At 44.7% G+C, this 15,650-nt stretch overlaps 1 protein-coding gene and 1 pseudogene across 10 annotated transcripts in view; one reads left to right on the plus strand and one right to left on the minus strand.

The window, feature by feature from the left end:
- The window catches only part of EXOG (exo/endonuclease G), a 34,851-nt gene extending 25,960 nt beyond the window's left edge, over positions 1-8,891 (minus strand). For all 10 annotated transcript variants that reach the window (XR_011075650.1, XR_011075651.1, XR_011075648.1 and 7 more), the window contains exons 1-3: positions 8,722-8,891; positions 6,802-6,951; positions 1,053-1,192 (exon numbers count right to left, since the gene is read on the minus strand). Coding sequence is in view for 1 of the 10 variants with exons in the window: in XM_068557562.1 (XP_068413663.1) it covers positions 1,053-1,192; positions 6,802-6,951; positions 8,722-8,884 (453 nt within the window). In the remaining 9 variants the exon portion in view is untranslated. The remainder of the gene's footprint in view (positions 1-1,052; positions 1,193-6,801; positions 6,952-8,721) is intronic.
- LOC137773248 (large ribosomal subunit protein eL29 pseudogene) lies at positions 4,387-6,517 on the plus strand (annotated as a pseudogene).
- Positions 8,892-15,650: the final 6,759 nt, after the last annotated feature.

The following is a 15,650-nucleotide window of genomic DNA, read 5'->3' on the forward strand; positions in this document are numbered from 1 at the left end:
GTGTTCATTCATCTCACACTTCTGACCTGTAAACCCAAGGCTCTGTCACTGGATTTCCTTTCATTGGTCTACACTGCCAAGGCCACCAAATACCCTCTCATCAGACAGTGGCTCTCAGCCTTGGATGCACATTGAAATAACCTAGGGAGCTTCAAAAATATCGATGCCTGGGTCCCAACCCCTAGAATTTCTAATTTAACTGCTCTGGGTTACAGGTCTGGGCATCAGGATTTTTTAAAACTTCCCAAGGTAGTTACAATGAGTATCCAAGGTTAAGAACCACTATCTTAATGATAATAATCACCAATTCATGCAATAAATGCCAGTCAGAAAAGACATTTCTCGCCTTTTTTTGGCAGAGAAATTATCCTAAATTAAAGGAGGCTAGAGAGACATGACAACTAAATGTAATATGTGATTCATGATTAGATACTGAATCCAAAAAAAAGTTGTAAAGGACATGATTGGGAAAATTTGGCAAATCTGAATGAGAACTGTATACTGGATATTATTGTACAAATATACAAAAATACACTTGCACACATTTCTTGGTATAATGATACACCTGACATATATTCAAATATCCTCATCTTTAGACAGTACAATCTCCCGAGCAATCTACTTAGGCGTGAAGTGTTACAATGTCTGCAATTCACTGTCCATGGTTTAAAAAAATGCATATGTAAAATATATGTATCAAAATGTTTTTGCTGTACTATCCTCAACTTTTCTACAAGTCAAAATATTTTTGCTGTGTTCTTTTTTCAACTTTTCTACAGGTCTGAAATTTTTCAAGATAAAAATGAGCGAGTAGCTTTAGCTCCTAGTGGCTTTCCAATTCCCTTTTGCATAGCATTTAGTTTTCCTCAACCTGTTTAAAAATGTCTGAGCATCTGAGCAAAGAAAGGAAGTGAAGTCAGGCAGAAAAAGACAAAATAGGGTATGAAAATTCTCAAGTGTTAGGGTTTGGCTCCTAGGTTTTTAATTTCCAAGTCCCATGGTACACATAATACCAGCCCTGTGTTCCCATCCCTCCCAAAAAATATGCCTACAGATGAGAATTTGTTATCTCCTGCTGGAGCCATGTGGCCTCGTGACCACCCACTGCCAACATAGTCCTCGTTGAAGGCACTGAAGGTTGGAGGGATGTTGGGATCTGGCTTGAATTTACAATGTTTTCTGTCTGCATCACCTGAAGAAAAACACACAAAATGGTAAGTTACCAGTGGACAAATATCTCTCAAGATTCTCTAAGCAAGGCAAGCTGCTTGCTGCTGGCTGGTATCTCTCTGAGCAGCTAGTACGTAGTGACAGCACGCGTGTCTCAAGTTCCTGGGATAGCTCGGATACTTCACCTGAATTTAGCAAGGACTAGTCCAGGAAAGAATGTTTTTCATATAGTGCAGCTATCTCATCTCATATACTTTTATTTCTGGCCTTTCAAGTTAAAGGGAAAAATCCCTTGGATAGTATCTATGTAAAAGCAATGACCAATCAAATAGCTGAGCTGTATAAAAAGCTTAGTTACTAAATACACTCTTGCTTTTTAAAAAAGACCCCCACGGGGACTTCCTTGGAGGTCCAATGGCTAAGACTCCGTGTGGGGTGCGTGGGTGCGATCCCTGCTCGGCAAATTAAGATCCCACGTGCCGTGTGGCATGGCCAAAAACAAAAGACCCCCATGTATTGTATGTTGTACAACGGTATTTGACAAGTTTATATGTACTGAAATAATGGATATATATAGACACAAAACAATTTGTTCTGGGCAGGCACAGCCTAGAGGAGGGAGAGTGCCTCTGATATCTTGCTTACTGCCTCTTAAGCCATGACAAAACAAACATTTAGGTTATGAGATCAATCCAGAAACTCCTGACACAAAATATCTGAGCACCACACAGGAGAGACAAAATCTCAATTTTACTTATATTCTGATACCTCCAGAATAGTTTGCCACCGTGGACATCAGCGAATCCTAACACTATGTTTTCCACTGTCATTAGGATAGGCCTTGTTAAACTATAAAAATTATGAGGACAAATGGAATATACTCAGGCTGCTACTCAAAAAAGTGTAAAGTGGGGATTAATGAAGTTACTGATTCTAACGTCATTTCATTCAATCAAGAAAAAAATTAAATTATCAGACCCCAAGGTTCAGAGTAAAGTATCTAATGTCTAGCTTCTTAGAATCACCCCATAAAAAAATAATAATAACTGTAAACAGAGAATTACTAGTAAACTTCTCAAAGTGTCATTACCATTGGAATCACTTCCTGGTATGTCTGGTTTTCTTTGTCTGGTGCTCACTGCCCTTGAAAAATCATTTGGGGGCGGGGGGGGGACTTCCCTGGTGGCGCAGTGGTTAAGAATCCGCCTGCCAATGCAGGGGACACGGGTTCGAGCCCTGGTCCGGGAAGACCCCACATGCTGCAGAGCAACTAAGTCCGTGCGCCACAACTACTGAGCCTGCGCTCTAGAGCCCGAGAGCCACAACTACTGAGCCTGTGCGCCTAGAGCCCGTGCTCCACAACAAGAGAAGCCACCGCAATGAGAAGCCCGTTCACCGCAACAAGAAGCACGTGCACCACAACGAACAGTAGCCCCCACTCACCACAACTAGAGAAAGCCCACATGCAGCAACAAAGACCCAACACAGCCAAAAATAAATTAAAAAAAAAAAAAAAAAGAAAAATCATTTGTGGGAATTTCCAAAATCCTAGGATGAAGATGCCTTCCTGAAGAGAGGATGTAAACTTACTTCTGTCCAGTGTCTGGAGGCATTAGCAGTGGAGGACCACAGTAAACCAAGCTCAGGGTTTAAGGTTCTTTGATCTGTACAGGCTACATGGCTTTGGGCTACAAGTCTGCATGACAGCCAGTTTGTGGCCTCAACTTCTCTAGAACAAACTTTTTATTTTCCTTTTTGATCCTTGTCTGCTCAGTGCCAAGGCAACCTTCCGTGTAGTTCCCTATGGTGGGCAGGCAAGTAAGTTCTGGTTCACCCTTCCCCGAGGGTGCAGCCCTCTGGGGTTCCAGGTTAATGTGGGAAGGGTCTCCTGTAAGATAATCTACCTTGGGTGAGCCCTAGGTCTTGCCTTCAGTCCCCCTGACCCCATAAGGCTGCAGAACCAAAGGCAATGTGGCTTTGGTTTACCAGGGCCACCCTTACCCCTCTGGATTCTGGCATTCCCCCAAATATTGGCCTGGCAAAAAAGCTCTACTATCATGTTGCCTCTTCATGTTTTGTTTGTTTGTTTGTTTTAATATTTTTTTTATTAATTTATTTATTTATTCATTTATCTTTAGCTGTGTTGGGTCTTCTTTTCTGTGCGAGGGCTTTCTCTAGTTGCGGAGAGCGGGGGCCACTCTTCATCGCGGTGCGCGGGCCTCTCACTATCGCGGCCTCTCCTGTTGCGGAGCACAGGCTCCAGACGCGCAGGCTCAGCAGCTGTGGCTCACGGGCATAGTTGCTCCGCGGCATGTGGGATCTTCCCAGACCAGGGCTCGAACCCGTGTCCCCTGCACTGGCAGGCAGACCCTCAACCACTGCGCCACCAGGGAAGCCCCTGTTTGTTTGTTTTTAAAGCCAGGATCAGAAGCCAGGAAGCTGGCTTCTGAGACAATTTTTTTTTTTTTTTTTTTTTGCTGCACTGGGTCTTCGTTGGGGCACATGGGCTTCTCTCTAGTTGCGGCGTACGGGCTCCAAAGCGCGTGGGCTTAGCTGCCCCGTGGCATGTGGGATCTTAGTTCCCCAACCAGGGATCAAACCCACGTCCCCTGCATTTGAAGGCAGATTCTTAACCACTGGACCACCAGGGAAGTCCCTCTTCATGTTATTTTTTTTTTAGTGATTTTTTTTTTCTATATACTTTTTATATACTGCTAATAACATTTCTTGTTGTTTTTAGCAGGAGAGTTAATCTAAATAACTTAGTCTGTCATAACTAAAACAGAAGATGCTTTACACTATAATAAGTAAATCACAGGTATATTGCTTCTTGTTTTCAAATAATATTAATTAGCTCTATTTTACCTCCTCAAAATTACACAGCTCACGTGATTTACAAGATGAAACAGTGCTTTTCTTATATGCCTCTGAAAATGATAACTTAACAGCAAGATAAAATTAGTAAAGCTGAAATTTCATCTTGGGAAAATTTTTGTATTTAAAGGAAATTTATCAGGCTTGAGACTACATCAAGTGAGTTTCTCTTGATGTAAATACATAATCAATTTCACCTGCTATGATAAAGTTTATGCCTACATCAGTTTCCTTCTAGCAGCAAGCATATTCCAAGCCTCCCGATATTCTGCTGGTTAATGTGTACTCTATAAAGGCACACACTCATCTTAGTATCAGCATTTTAATATATTTAAACATAGCATGCACTGTAAAGCAATGGAGAAATAATTTGTGGGCCATATAGCAAATTAACAGGCAAATAAGAGAATGGGAATAAAACAACTATGACAAAAAGTAATATACTTAATATAAAAAAGAACTCCTACAAAATTCAAAAAAGAATATCCCTGGGACTTCCCTGGTGGTCCAGTGGGTAAGACTCCGCACTCCCAATGCAGGGGGCCCGGGTTCGATCCCTAGTCAGGGAACTAGATCCTGCATGCATGCTGCAACTAAGAGTCTGCATGCCGCAACAAAGTCTGCATGCTGCAACTAAGAGCCCACATGCCACAACTAAAGATCCTGCATGCCTCAACTAAGACCCGATGCAGCCAAGATAAATAAATAAAATAATTTAAAAAAAGAATATCCCTATTGAAAATCGTAAAGAAAAATTCACAAAGAAAGAATAATTCACAAAATATTAACCCTCACTGGTAATCAATAAACATAAATAAAATCAACTAATAAATTGGTAAAGCTCAATAACGCTCATTATGTGTGAGGGCTGGGAGAGATAGGACAAATAATGATGGTGGGAGTGTAAATTGGAGTAGGCTACTTAGAAACCAATCTGACGTTGACCAGCAAGATCTGGTCATCTTAATTACAGGAACGCACCAAGAAACCTGAGGACACGTGAACAGGCTCACACACCTGCCTGCCTCTCCAGTCGCATTTCACATCACGTTCTCCCTTGCTCCAGCCAAACTGGCCTTCCTTGAGTTCCGTAACCGAACCAAACTCTTCACATGGGGGCCTTTAAAGATGCAACTGTGCTTCTCTTTCCCTGCCTGGAACGCTCCTCTCCATACCCCCGCTGCCCACCCAACTCCTCTGCCTGAGTGACTGCCATCCACTCTTCAGGCCACTTTCTCAAAGAAGCCTCGCTAATCAGTTATCAGGTTCTCCTGTTATAATCTCTCATCGTATTCTTTACTGTTCCTTAATTAAACTATCCCAACTTGCAATCATTTTTCCTTCAGAACAGTTATTGCCAATTGTAATTATACATTTATGATTATTTGATAGGTCCACCCACCCCCTCCCCAATTCAAAGTGCCTTGGGGGTAGAGACCATCTACTCTGGTCACTGATATAACCCCAAGGCTCAGCACAGTGCTATGCACAAGGTAGGCACTTAAAAAGCATTTGTGGGCAGGCCCCGGTGCAGACCTAGTCAAGTCCAAGAACCACACCATGCACAACCAGTCCCGAAAGCAGCACAGAAACGGCATCAAGAAACCCCGATCACAACGATATGAATCTCTTAAGGGGGTGGACCCCAAGTTCCTGAGGAACATGCGCTTTGCCAAGAAGCACAACAAGAAGGGCCTGAAGAAGATGCAGGCCAACAACGCCAAGGCCATAAGTGCACGTGCTGAGGCTATAAAGGCTCTCGTAAAGGGACTTCCCTGGTGGCGCAGAGGTTAAGAATCCGCCTGCCAATGCAGGGGATACGGGTTCGAGCCCTGGTCCGGGAAGATCCCACATGCCGCGGAGCAACTAAGCCTGTGCGCCACAACTACTGAGCCTGTGCTCTAGAGCCCACGAGCCACAAGTACTGAGCCCGCGTGCCTAGAGCCCGTGCTCCACAACAAGAGAAGCCACCGCAATGAGAAGCCCACACACCACAATGAAGAGTAGCCCCCGCTCACCACAACTAAAGAAAGCCTGCGCGCAGCAACAAAGACCCAATGCAGCCAAAAATAATTAATTAATTAATTTTTTAAAAGAGGCTCTCGTAAAGCCCAAGGAGGTCAAGCCCAAGATCCCAACGGGCGGCAGCCGCAAGCTCAGTCGACTTGCCTACATTGCTCACCCCAAGCTCGGGAAACGTGCTCATGCCCGCATCGCCAAGGGTCTCAGGCTCTGCCAGCCAAAGTCCCAGGCCAAGGCTCAAACGAAGGCCAAGGCTGCAGGTGCAGCTGCGGCTCCAGCTCCAGCTCAGGCTCCCAAAGGTGCCCAGAACCCCACAAAGGCTCTGGAGTAGAGACCTTTATCTGCCAATGTGAGGACAGAAGGACTGGTGTGACCCCTGGGCTGCTGTCTGCATGGGGCTGGTGTCCTCCTGTGCTATTTGTACAAATAAACCTGAGGCAGGAAAAGAAAAAAAAAGCATTTGTGGAGGTAATGAATGAGTGGTGCTCATTGCAACAATATTTATGACAAAGCCTCCAATTAATGTGTCAAGATACAGATCCTCTCAACCCCTGAGACAGCCTGGAAGGGTCTAGGGCGCCCTGGTTGCCAGGCAGGGTCCATTTATCTAGTGAGCCATACAAACACCATCATTTTCTAAATGTGCTGTAAAGTAGAAAAAGTTGAAATTATTAATAATCCTCGTTTTAAATTTGGAAACATCTTTCTTCAATGCCTTTGCTTCTAACCACCTACCCGTTATCTTCCTCTTGGATATATGTTCAAGAACCCATCTAGGAACCCGCTTTGACTGATCATAAGACAAGGCATGGTTAGTGTAGCACCTCGTCTCTGTTCCAGTTAAAGGGAATCCAAATTGTTCTAAGAGAGCCCTTTCTGAAGAACCTAAAAATGAAAAACAGGGGAAAAAAATAACAGTTAGTGACTACTATTAGGAATAAAAAATTATAAGGAAGGGGGTAAGACAAAGGACTGACTCAACAATTTAATCAACCAGGTGATCTCATTTTTGCAATTACTTATAAAGCAAAGAAAAGAGACAGTAGGCAAAATACTGGTTTTGCCTATAATCAGTTGTATAGTTCTATCCAGGTAAACTGTAGCTATTTCATTAACCGTTGTTTTCTAATTTAAAAAACAATTTTTTTTATTTTTCTAATTTATTTATTTTCTTATTGATTGATTGCTGTTGGGTCTTCTTTGCTGCCCGCGGGCTTTCTCTAGTTGCGGTGAGGTGCACAGGCTTCTCAATGAGGTGGCTTCTCTTGTTGCTAGAGCGCAGGCTCAGTAGTTGTGGTGCACGGGCTTAGTTGCTCCGAGGCATGTGGGATCATCCTGGACCAGGGCTCGAACCCGTGTGCCCTACATTGGCAGGCGGATTCTTAACCACTGCGCCACCAGGGAAGTACCTCATTAACTGTTAAATAAGGACCTGATCTTGCTGGTCTTTCACATCAAATTTTCAAAATCTCTGCCCCACAAAGTACAGTGTATACAAAAGCAGCAAAGAAAAAACTCCTGTCATTACTAGTCATTGATATGATTGAATGCGAGACAGCCTACCTACTCATTATGTTCTAAGAGTTAATGTGGGGACAAAAGCACAGCCTTTTAAATTTTTTTAAAAGACCATCGTTCAGGGGCTTCCCTGGTGGTGCAGTGGTTTAGAATCCGCCTGCCAATGCAGGGGACACGGGTTCAAGCCCTGGTCCGGGAAGATCCCACATGCCGTGGAGCAACTAAGCCCGTGCGCCACGGCTGCTGAGCCTGTGAGCCCGTGTGCCTAGAGCCGGTGCTCTGCAACGAGAAGCCACCGCAATGAGAAGCCCGCGCACCGCAACAAAGGGTAGCCCCCGCTCGCCGCAACTAGAGAAAGCCCGCGTGCAGCAACGAAGACCCAACGCAGCCAGAAAAAAAAAGACCATCGTTCACTGACACTCTTCCTCAATGTTCTGGTACTGAAGCAGAGATGTGTGCTGCAGCAAGACAGTGGTAAAACTGGTATTGCTTTTCCTAGTGGGAGAAACCAAGCACGCACGGAACAGGGAGTCGGTTTCCAAATAATTCTCTCTTGATGCGCTCTCCAGGCTTCAACCCACCAGAGTTGCTCTCTTGCTAAATGCCAAGTATCAGGAGGAGCAAGTTAAATTAGTATATCCGAGACAAAAAGAAAAGAGCATGAGCTCATTTACTTTGTCAAATATAAGGTACACCTGGTAACCTGCGGCTTTACATCCTTTGAAGAAGGGCCAGCAGGTATTCTTCATTTGAACGATGATAAATTGAGGACAGTTAACTGATCTGCTAAAACTATGTGTTCATTCGTTCATTCATCCATACGTACTGGATGCCAATTATGTACCAGGTACAGGGCTGGTGGAGAAGAAAACTGACACCGTCCGAGCGCTTATGGAGCTAACAATCTAGGGGGGGACATAAACAATAAAAACAGACATGTCGGGGTAGTAGATCCCCAAGGGGAAGGAAGTACATGGAGCAGGCAGGTGAGACACAACGCGGGGAGAGGAAGCCGAGCCGGGAGACTGCAAGGCAGACGACCAAGGGCCGGGCGAGTGGAGACAGCGCACGTCCATGGTTACGGCTCCTGCCCGAGGTAGCAGCCCGGGCCCAAGACCTGGGGACCCACACACTCACCGTCCGGCTCCCTCACCGCCAACGCTGGCTCAGCGTCCCGACTCCGGAGAAACTGCACGACAGTTAGCCCGGTTCCCATAGCGCCCGCGACGGCTCCAGCCACGAAGCCACTCAAAAAGCGTCGGGAGCCTCGGAAGCGGGACGCGAAAGTTTTGGCAGCCATCTTACCCGAGACGCTAGCCTTTTGCCTTAGCGCATGCGCACTCCAGGTCAGCCGCCTGAAAGCCAATCGCAACCGCGGGATCAAGACACGCATGCGCTACCTGGAGTCGCTGGCCCTGAGCCTCTCAGGAGACACCGGAGGCCAGAGCGCAAGCGCGCGCCCCCTGGTGACGAACCTGGAGGCCCAGGCGCGTCCCGGCTCCACCCCTGGTCCCCTGGACGGGGTGATGGGTGAGAGCATGACGCCTTGAAGGCTCAGTATGTGCACATACAGTCCTGAGAAGAAAATACTCTTAGTCCCGTTTAATAGGTGAATAAACCACTTGCGCATGCTTACGCTAAGGTCGTCAGAATCGAGATTCCAACTTAGGTCTGATTCTAAAACCTGTGCCACATTGGATGTCCTCATGACACGTGGCTTTGAAATCGCATGGTACACAAATCGTAACTTCTAAAGATAGCTTTGCATCTCCTAAGGAGTTTCTTGGCAAGACAGTACTCCATGGTGGTTTAGGACCCTGAATCAGAGCACAGGGGTTTGGATACCGACTCAACCACTTTCTACTTTTCTGTTTCCTCTTTTTAAAACGGGAATAATAATAGTAATAATAATAATACTTATTAGACCATAGGGTTCTTGTGAGGATTAAAGGAGATTAACCATGTAAAGCATTTAGGGAAGAAGCTGGGGCATGTCGTTAAGCGCTCTGTTAATATTAGCAATTTTTATTTAGGCAGCTCTACTTTATCTTGATAGAATATGAAATCCGGATTGCTGAATGCCTGCTGTCAAAGGAAGGATATATGTTTTATGCACTCGCACTCACAAATAAATAGGTCTTCTTCATTTTGCAGCATCATCTCCAGCATTGCATGTGGATTTAGTTCACTACGCAGGAGGCCATTTCTAACAACCAACTTAAATGGATACGTTGTTTTGACAGCTTCATGGCTCCGTGCGCCCTCCCAGGACTACCTGTCATGAGGTCATTTTGTATAACCCCCAGGACTTCTGACACTAACTAACTGGTTGAACTAAGTCAACCAGAGTCTTCCTAAGGATTTTCGATCTGGAACTTTCTCCAGATAGCAAAGCTGTGACATATGGAACTCCCGCTCTGTCTACGGCCTTTTTTCCTGCTAAGTAGACAAAGAGTAGATGCATCTGGTCTTGCACAGAACACCAGTGGAACAAATGGTGAGACACGGGTGAAGGCGTGCCATGCTGACCCCAGCTTCCAAGGCTCCTGAAGAAGCCCAGACACATCCTGCCTTTACGTAAGGCTTGGCTGGCCACTTGCCCCAGGATCCTTCCAGCAAAGCCCCCTTTTTTTTTGAAAGTATTTTTTTTAAACGTTTCTTTAATTAATTAATTTATTTATTTATATTTATTTTTGGCTGTGTTGGGTCTTCGTTTCTGTGCGAGGGCTTTCTCCAGTTGCGGCGAGCGGGGGCCACTCTTCATCGCGGTGCGCGGGCCTCTCTTGTTGCGGAGCACAGCCTCCAGACGCGCAGGCTCAGTAGTTGTGGCTCACGGGCTTAGTTGCTCCGCGGCACGTGGGATCCTCCCAGACCAGGGCTCGAACCCGTGTCCCCTGCATTGGCAGGCAGACTCCCAACCACTGCGCCACCAGGGAAGCCCAAAGCCCCCTTTTTGTTTAATGGTGTCTGACACGTGCAATCAAGAGTCCAGACAAGTACGACCAGGCAACACTGGTACCTGTAGGTTTCAGAGCTGCTTTGACAGCTTCCATCAGAATTTACTAAATACATACATTCACTTAAGAGGTATTTCTCAAGGCCCTCCTAAGTGCCATGCACTGTGCTAAGCACCAGAAAGAGAGAGAAATGGTGGGTGACTCTTCCTCTCCCACATCCTGTACTTGGAAACAACAGTGAACCCCACACTGGGTCCCAAGAGTCAAGAATTAGAAGTAAAGGCTGCCTGACTCTGGGTAGGGTACCTCCTCTGGGCCTGTTTGTCCACCTTTAAAATGAAGGACCAGTAGTTTTAAAACTGTCATCAGGGGAACCCTAGTATTGCATAGGGGTGCTTGAGAATTAAGGGAAGGAGTGGGAGGGCAGGCTGAATGGCCCCTGAGCCCTCTTCTACTTGCTAACTTGGGCAAGCCTGCTTTTATGAACCGGCTTCTGTGTCCAATTTTTTTTTTTTTTTAACTGAAAGAATCCCTTTGCTGAAGAGAAAGCAACCAGATGGTCCCTGCAGTCTGACCTTCCAGTGTTGCTAGCGCTAAGGTCTTCATTCAAAAATGTTAGCCTTTTGTCTTCCTCTTCTTCTCATCAAGGGCACTCACTAATCAAAGGTGAACTTTCTAACTCTGAGAGGACAAAATGGATCAAAAACTGGACAACTGGTGCCTAAATAAAGGGCCCCTTCATCAAAAATTGTTCCAAAGAGATCCAAGCAGGTTATTTAATCTTCGTAATTATCATCAGTGAATAAAAAGGCATTGACACCACCAGAAGGATTCAAAGCAATTGTTTCTCCACTTAGCAAATATTAGAGGCCAAAAAAAGTCTTTTATGTTACTGCAGAAAGCAGTGAGGTGATTTCTGCGTCTTTCCTGTTTTATTAGGTAGTAGAGACTGTAATTATTTTATTAGCAGGGAACCATGTTTGCATCTAGTGAGATAACTCAGGAGCTCCCAGACGGGAGATCTGGCCTGCTGACTCAGATCTGGGGTGGTGTTCCATCACTGGACTTTTTTAACAGCTCAGCAAGTGACCCGGCTACTCAGCCATGTTTGGAAATGGCAGCGCTTGTATTCTCAGTAGTCCTGAATATAACTTATTTTCTAGGTTTCTCTGCTGCACTTACAAAAATATTGCTCAGGGTTGTCTGCAAAGTATAGGATTGGGGAGCAGGGTTGTGTGTGGGGGGATCTTGGGGATTTGGAAAATACACCCCTGTCCTGCAGGAACATACCCAAAGTCCCAGGACAGTCCATTAAGGAGAAGCCCACAGTGTCTCCAACTAAGTCCCGAGCTTCTGAAGGGCAGAACTGGAGACCTGTGCTTAGTCCACCCACAGGACCTTGGCAGCCTAGGTATCAGCCATTAACTGCATGTCGTCCAAGCAGGAATTCACGGAGGTGCTCAAGTTGGCCCTGTAAGTGGGAGAACACAACCCCCTGCCGTGTGATTAAGAGAGACAACAGGATTTTATTATTATTATTATTTTATTTTCATATACAAAAAGATAAAACTTGAAACAGTTCTAGATTTTTCCTCCTATCTGTTGGGGTGTGGCTGCTTCTTCACACAGGGGGAAAAAACTACATTCACATCGGTTTATTTGAGGACCCAGTGCAGAGTTCAAGCAGCAAAACCCCAACTTAGCAGATCTAATTCCAAACTTGACACTCATTTCTAAAATTACCACAGTAAAAAGGAACAAAGATCCACTGCAAATGAATGAACTATGATACAATGTTCTCTCCAAAATGTCTTCATTTTGCAACTGTAATTACATGGATGTCTGCTTTAGGCCATATTAGATGTGTGCGGGTATATGATATATATATGTGTGTGTGTGTTTTATATATATATATATATATATATATATATATATATATATATATATATATATATATATATATAAATCAGCACACTTTTCAAATCCAGACAGGGTAACAGCAACAAGCTTAACTCTGTGTGTATATATATATATATATAGATTTTTTTTTTTTTTTAAAAACATGATACTTTAGTATAACTTTTGTTAATTCAGTAGTACAATCTATTTCTGTTCTACAAAATTTTTATTTTATAGCTACAAGGGTGAAAAGTGACCTATTACATTTACATCTCACATATCCTGGCATACAAACAGTACTTACTGAATTTGAGCCAAAAACTAGAAGTCTTTAGTTTTAGCACTTGAAGAGCTTCTTCACTTCTACAGGCTTAAATCATATCCTAGTCACATTTCCAGAGTTTTCAAATGATTCATCATTGTAAACCGCGAGAAACAGGTGAATCCAAACCTTTAATTACAGTTTTATATACAAGTTAGATAACACAGCTCAAAAAGACTTTGCTATCCATCCTAAACCCAACACACACATTCTCCACTAAGTTATTAGACAAGTCTTAGGATTTTCCTTCTTTTCCTTACAAATAATACACACATTTAGAAGGAGCTGGTAAAACTGACATATAAGATGGCAAATGAGAGGTGACATCTGTTGGTTCCAGAATTGGTCCTGCAAATGTTGTACTCTGCTGTGTTCTTTAACTGTGTGTCTGTTACATGCAGAAGCTCTTTTCACAAGAATTGACATCAAACTCAATGTAAGTTAAATTTACAGTACTGTATGAAGTTCTTCAGATTCAAGGACAAATGTGGAAAAAATATTAACACGTGAAAAATTCGGCCTTTGATGCTACCATTAAGATCATGTCAAATTCATAAGCAGATTCTTTTGTACAGTTGAAAAACGGCATTGTGTGGATTTGTGGCGTGGAACTGAAATCTAGAAGTATGTTTCTCATCTGCGGTAACCCTCACCCCCAATTCTCAAGTACCACCCAATTCTCTTTGCATTTTTACAGAATTCTAGGAAAAAAAAAAAAAAGGGAGGAAAGAGACGCTGGCATTGTAACAACTCCTCCCCTCACAGGAGGTCTTCACGCTCTCAGATGAGGTCTCCTAAGAATCTCTGTACGGTCACTGGCTCTCAGACGGCCTTTGACAATGACTTGGACACTTTCCAAATCAAATCCCAGATGTTGCCTAACCTTTCCTACTCTCATCTCTGTCATTGCTGGTAAAATTTCGATGCGCGCGTTTTTCCCTTATGGAGAAATTATTTGGCTCAACGTACACTTAACTCGTGGCAGGGCTCTGAGAAAACCCCAGCTGGGCTGAAGTAAAGCCCTTGTAGAGAGTGAAGTAAACAGCGCCTGAACAGAGCAGAGACCGAACACTTCGAGGGCTGAGTTGGGACCCAGCGGGGACACACTGACCCTGGTGTCCCACGGTCAGCAGGACAGGCCAGGTGGGCAGCCCACGCTTGTAGGGCTGAGTTACCACTTTAATGTTGGTCTGCCATCTATGCCCCAGCGACAAAAATTCAGATGTGGTGACTGCTGGTTAATTAAACTTTCTGAACTGGTAAAAAAGGCTCTTTAAAAAATATATATATATTTATTTAAAATACATCAAAATGACAAACAGCCATAACCCGCAAGGCCTAATTTCACAGCAACATATGCTACAGACATCTTCCCAAAATGCACTGTGGTGGATAGGGGGCCGGGGGGGGTTTCAATCCTGCCATTTAAGGGAATGTTCTTCATTTGAGCTTTAGTGACTGGAAATGTGTTACAAAGAGCTCATTTTCGGAACTCATTTGTGTACAAGGCCAACCAGTTGAATCACTCTGCCTATTCAGACAGCAGAATACTGAAAATGGCAGAATTCAAAGTTGAGCGCGGAAAGCACCCTTCAGATGGCACTCGAGACCCATCCCACCGCAGGGCCATGAAGAGCTTGCCAGAAGCCCCTTTTGCAATCCTTGGGAAGAGTTTTACTTTAAAACAAATAAGTACCCATACTCGGCAGGGTTCCTGCGTGTGTATGTCACAAGCCTGCAGTTTCGAGAGGACCCAGATGGTGACACTGTTCAACACAAGGTCTGAGGTAACTGGTTCTTAACACACCTGGAGCACAGAACTGCATCCAGAAAATACAGCCGGGAAAAAGGAAAAAGGTGGGGTTTCGGGCTAGAAAAGACAAGTAGAAAAAAGCTTACAGCAGTTGCTTTTGGGGGGAGGCAGGTGACAAAAACAAAGGCACAACAGAATTACATTCCGAGACACGTGGCTGGGAGAGCAGAGAAATGTTCTTTGATGGGGAACAGGTAAAGGACGGATGGTTGGCTCCCAGAGTGCTCCTGGATCTGCCGAAACTCAATTCATTCAAGTATAAAAGGGGTGGCGTACAACTTTACTCTCGATCAGACCGAATAAAAGCACAGCTGGTTTCACATGACACATGAGGGACTCTCCTGACAATATTGTCCCACCCAGAACACCTCCGAACGCAGCAGCTGAAGCCAGCAGGCAGGGGCTGGGGAACAGGCCTTCAGCCATTACGGCTACAGAGTATGAGCTACGTGACTCTGTACTTGAGTATAGATGAGTATACATGATGTATACTTCCTATACATCCCCACCAAGAAGGCTTACCCAATAACCATCCACTCTCTACCCAAAAACTCAAAAGGCTAACATGAAGACTGCCTTCCAGATTACGGCAGCGATGCTGACCGTCGTAGGAAGAGCAGGAGAACCTTGTAGATACTGGAAAGATGCGCTGCTGGCACAGGATCCTGAGCCTCGTCCACAGGCTCCTGGGTTACTCGCTAGCCTAAAGTGGCGAGCCAATGCCGCCCCTCTCGCCTCCAAACAGCCCTCCCAGAGAAGATAACATGTGTCTGGCAGCTCTCCGTATAATCTGATCACTATGTCCACACACCACCCTCCCCCTTTCCGAATGATTACTCACTCCATTGGGAATTCTGTCCTGAAAACTGGATAATTTGGTCCTAGATAATTCAGTTTGGCAGATTTCTCCAATCACCAAATCCTCTCTTCACATGTTCGTAGCCTGAATCTTATTCTAGTCCCAACCCACCCCAATCTGCACCCATACAATTTCTGTTCCCCAAAACACCTTCACACTACGACACCCATGAGAGTAACTTACAAACAAATTATTCACCTCAGAACCCTTTGTTCA

The sequence above is a fragment of the Eschrichtius robustus genome, chromosome 12, assembly GCF_028021215.1.
Source record: "Eschrichtius robustus isolate mEscRob2 chromosome 12, mEscRob2.pri, whole genome shotgun sequence".
NCBI lineage: Eukaryota > Metazoa > Chordata > Mammalia > Artiodactyla > Eschrichtiidae > Eschrichtius > Eschrichtius robustus.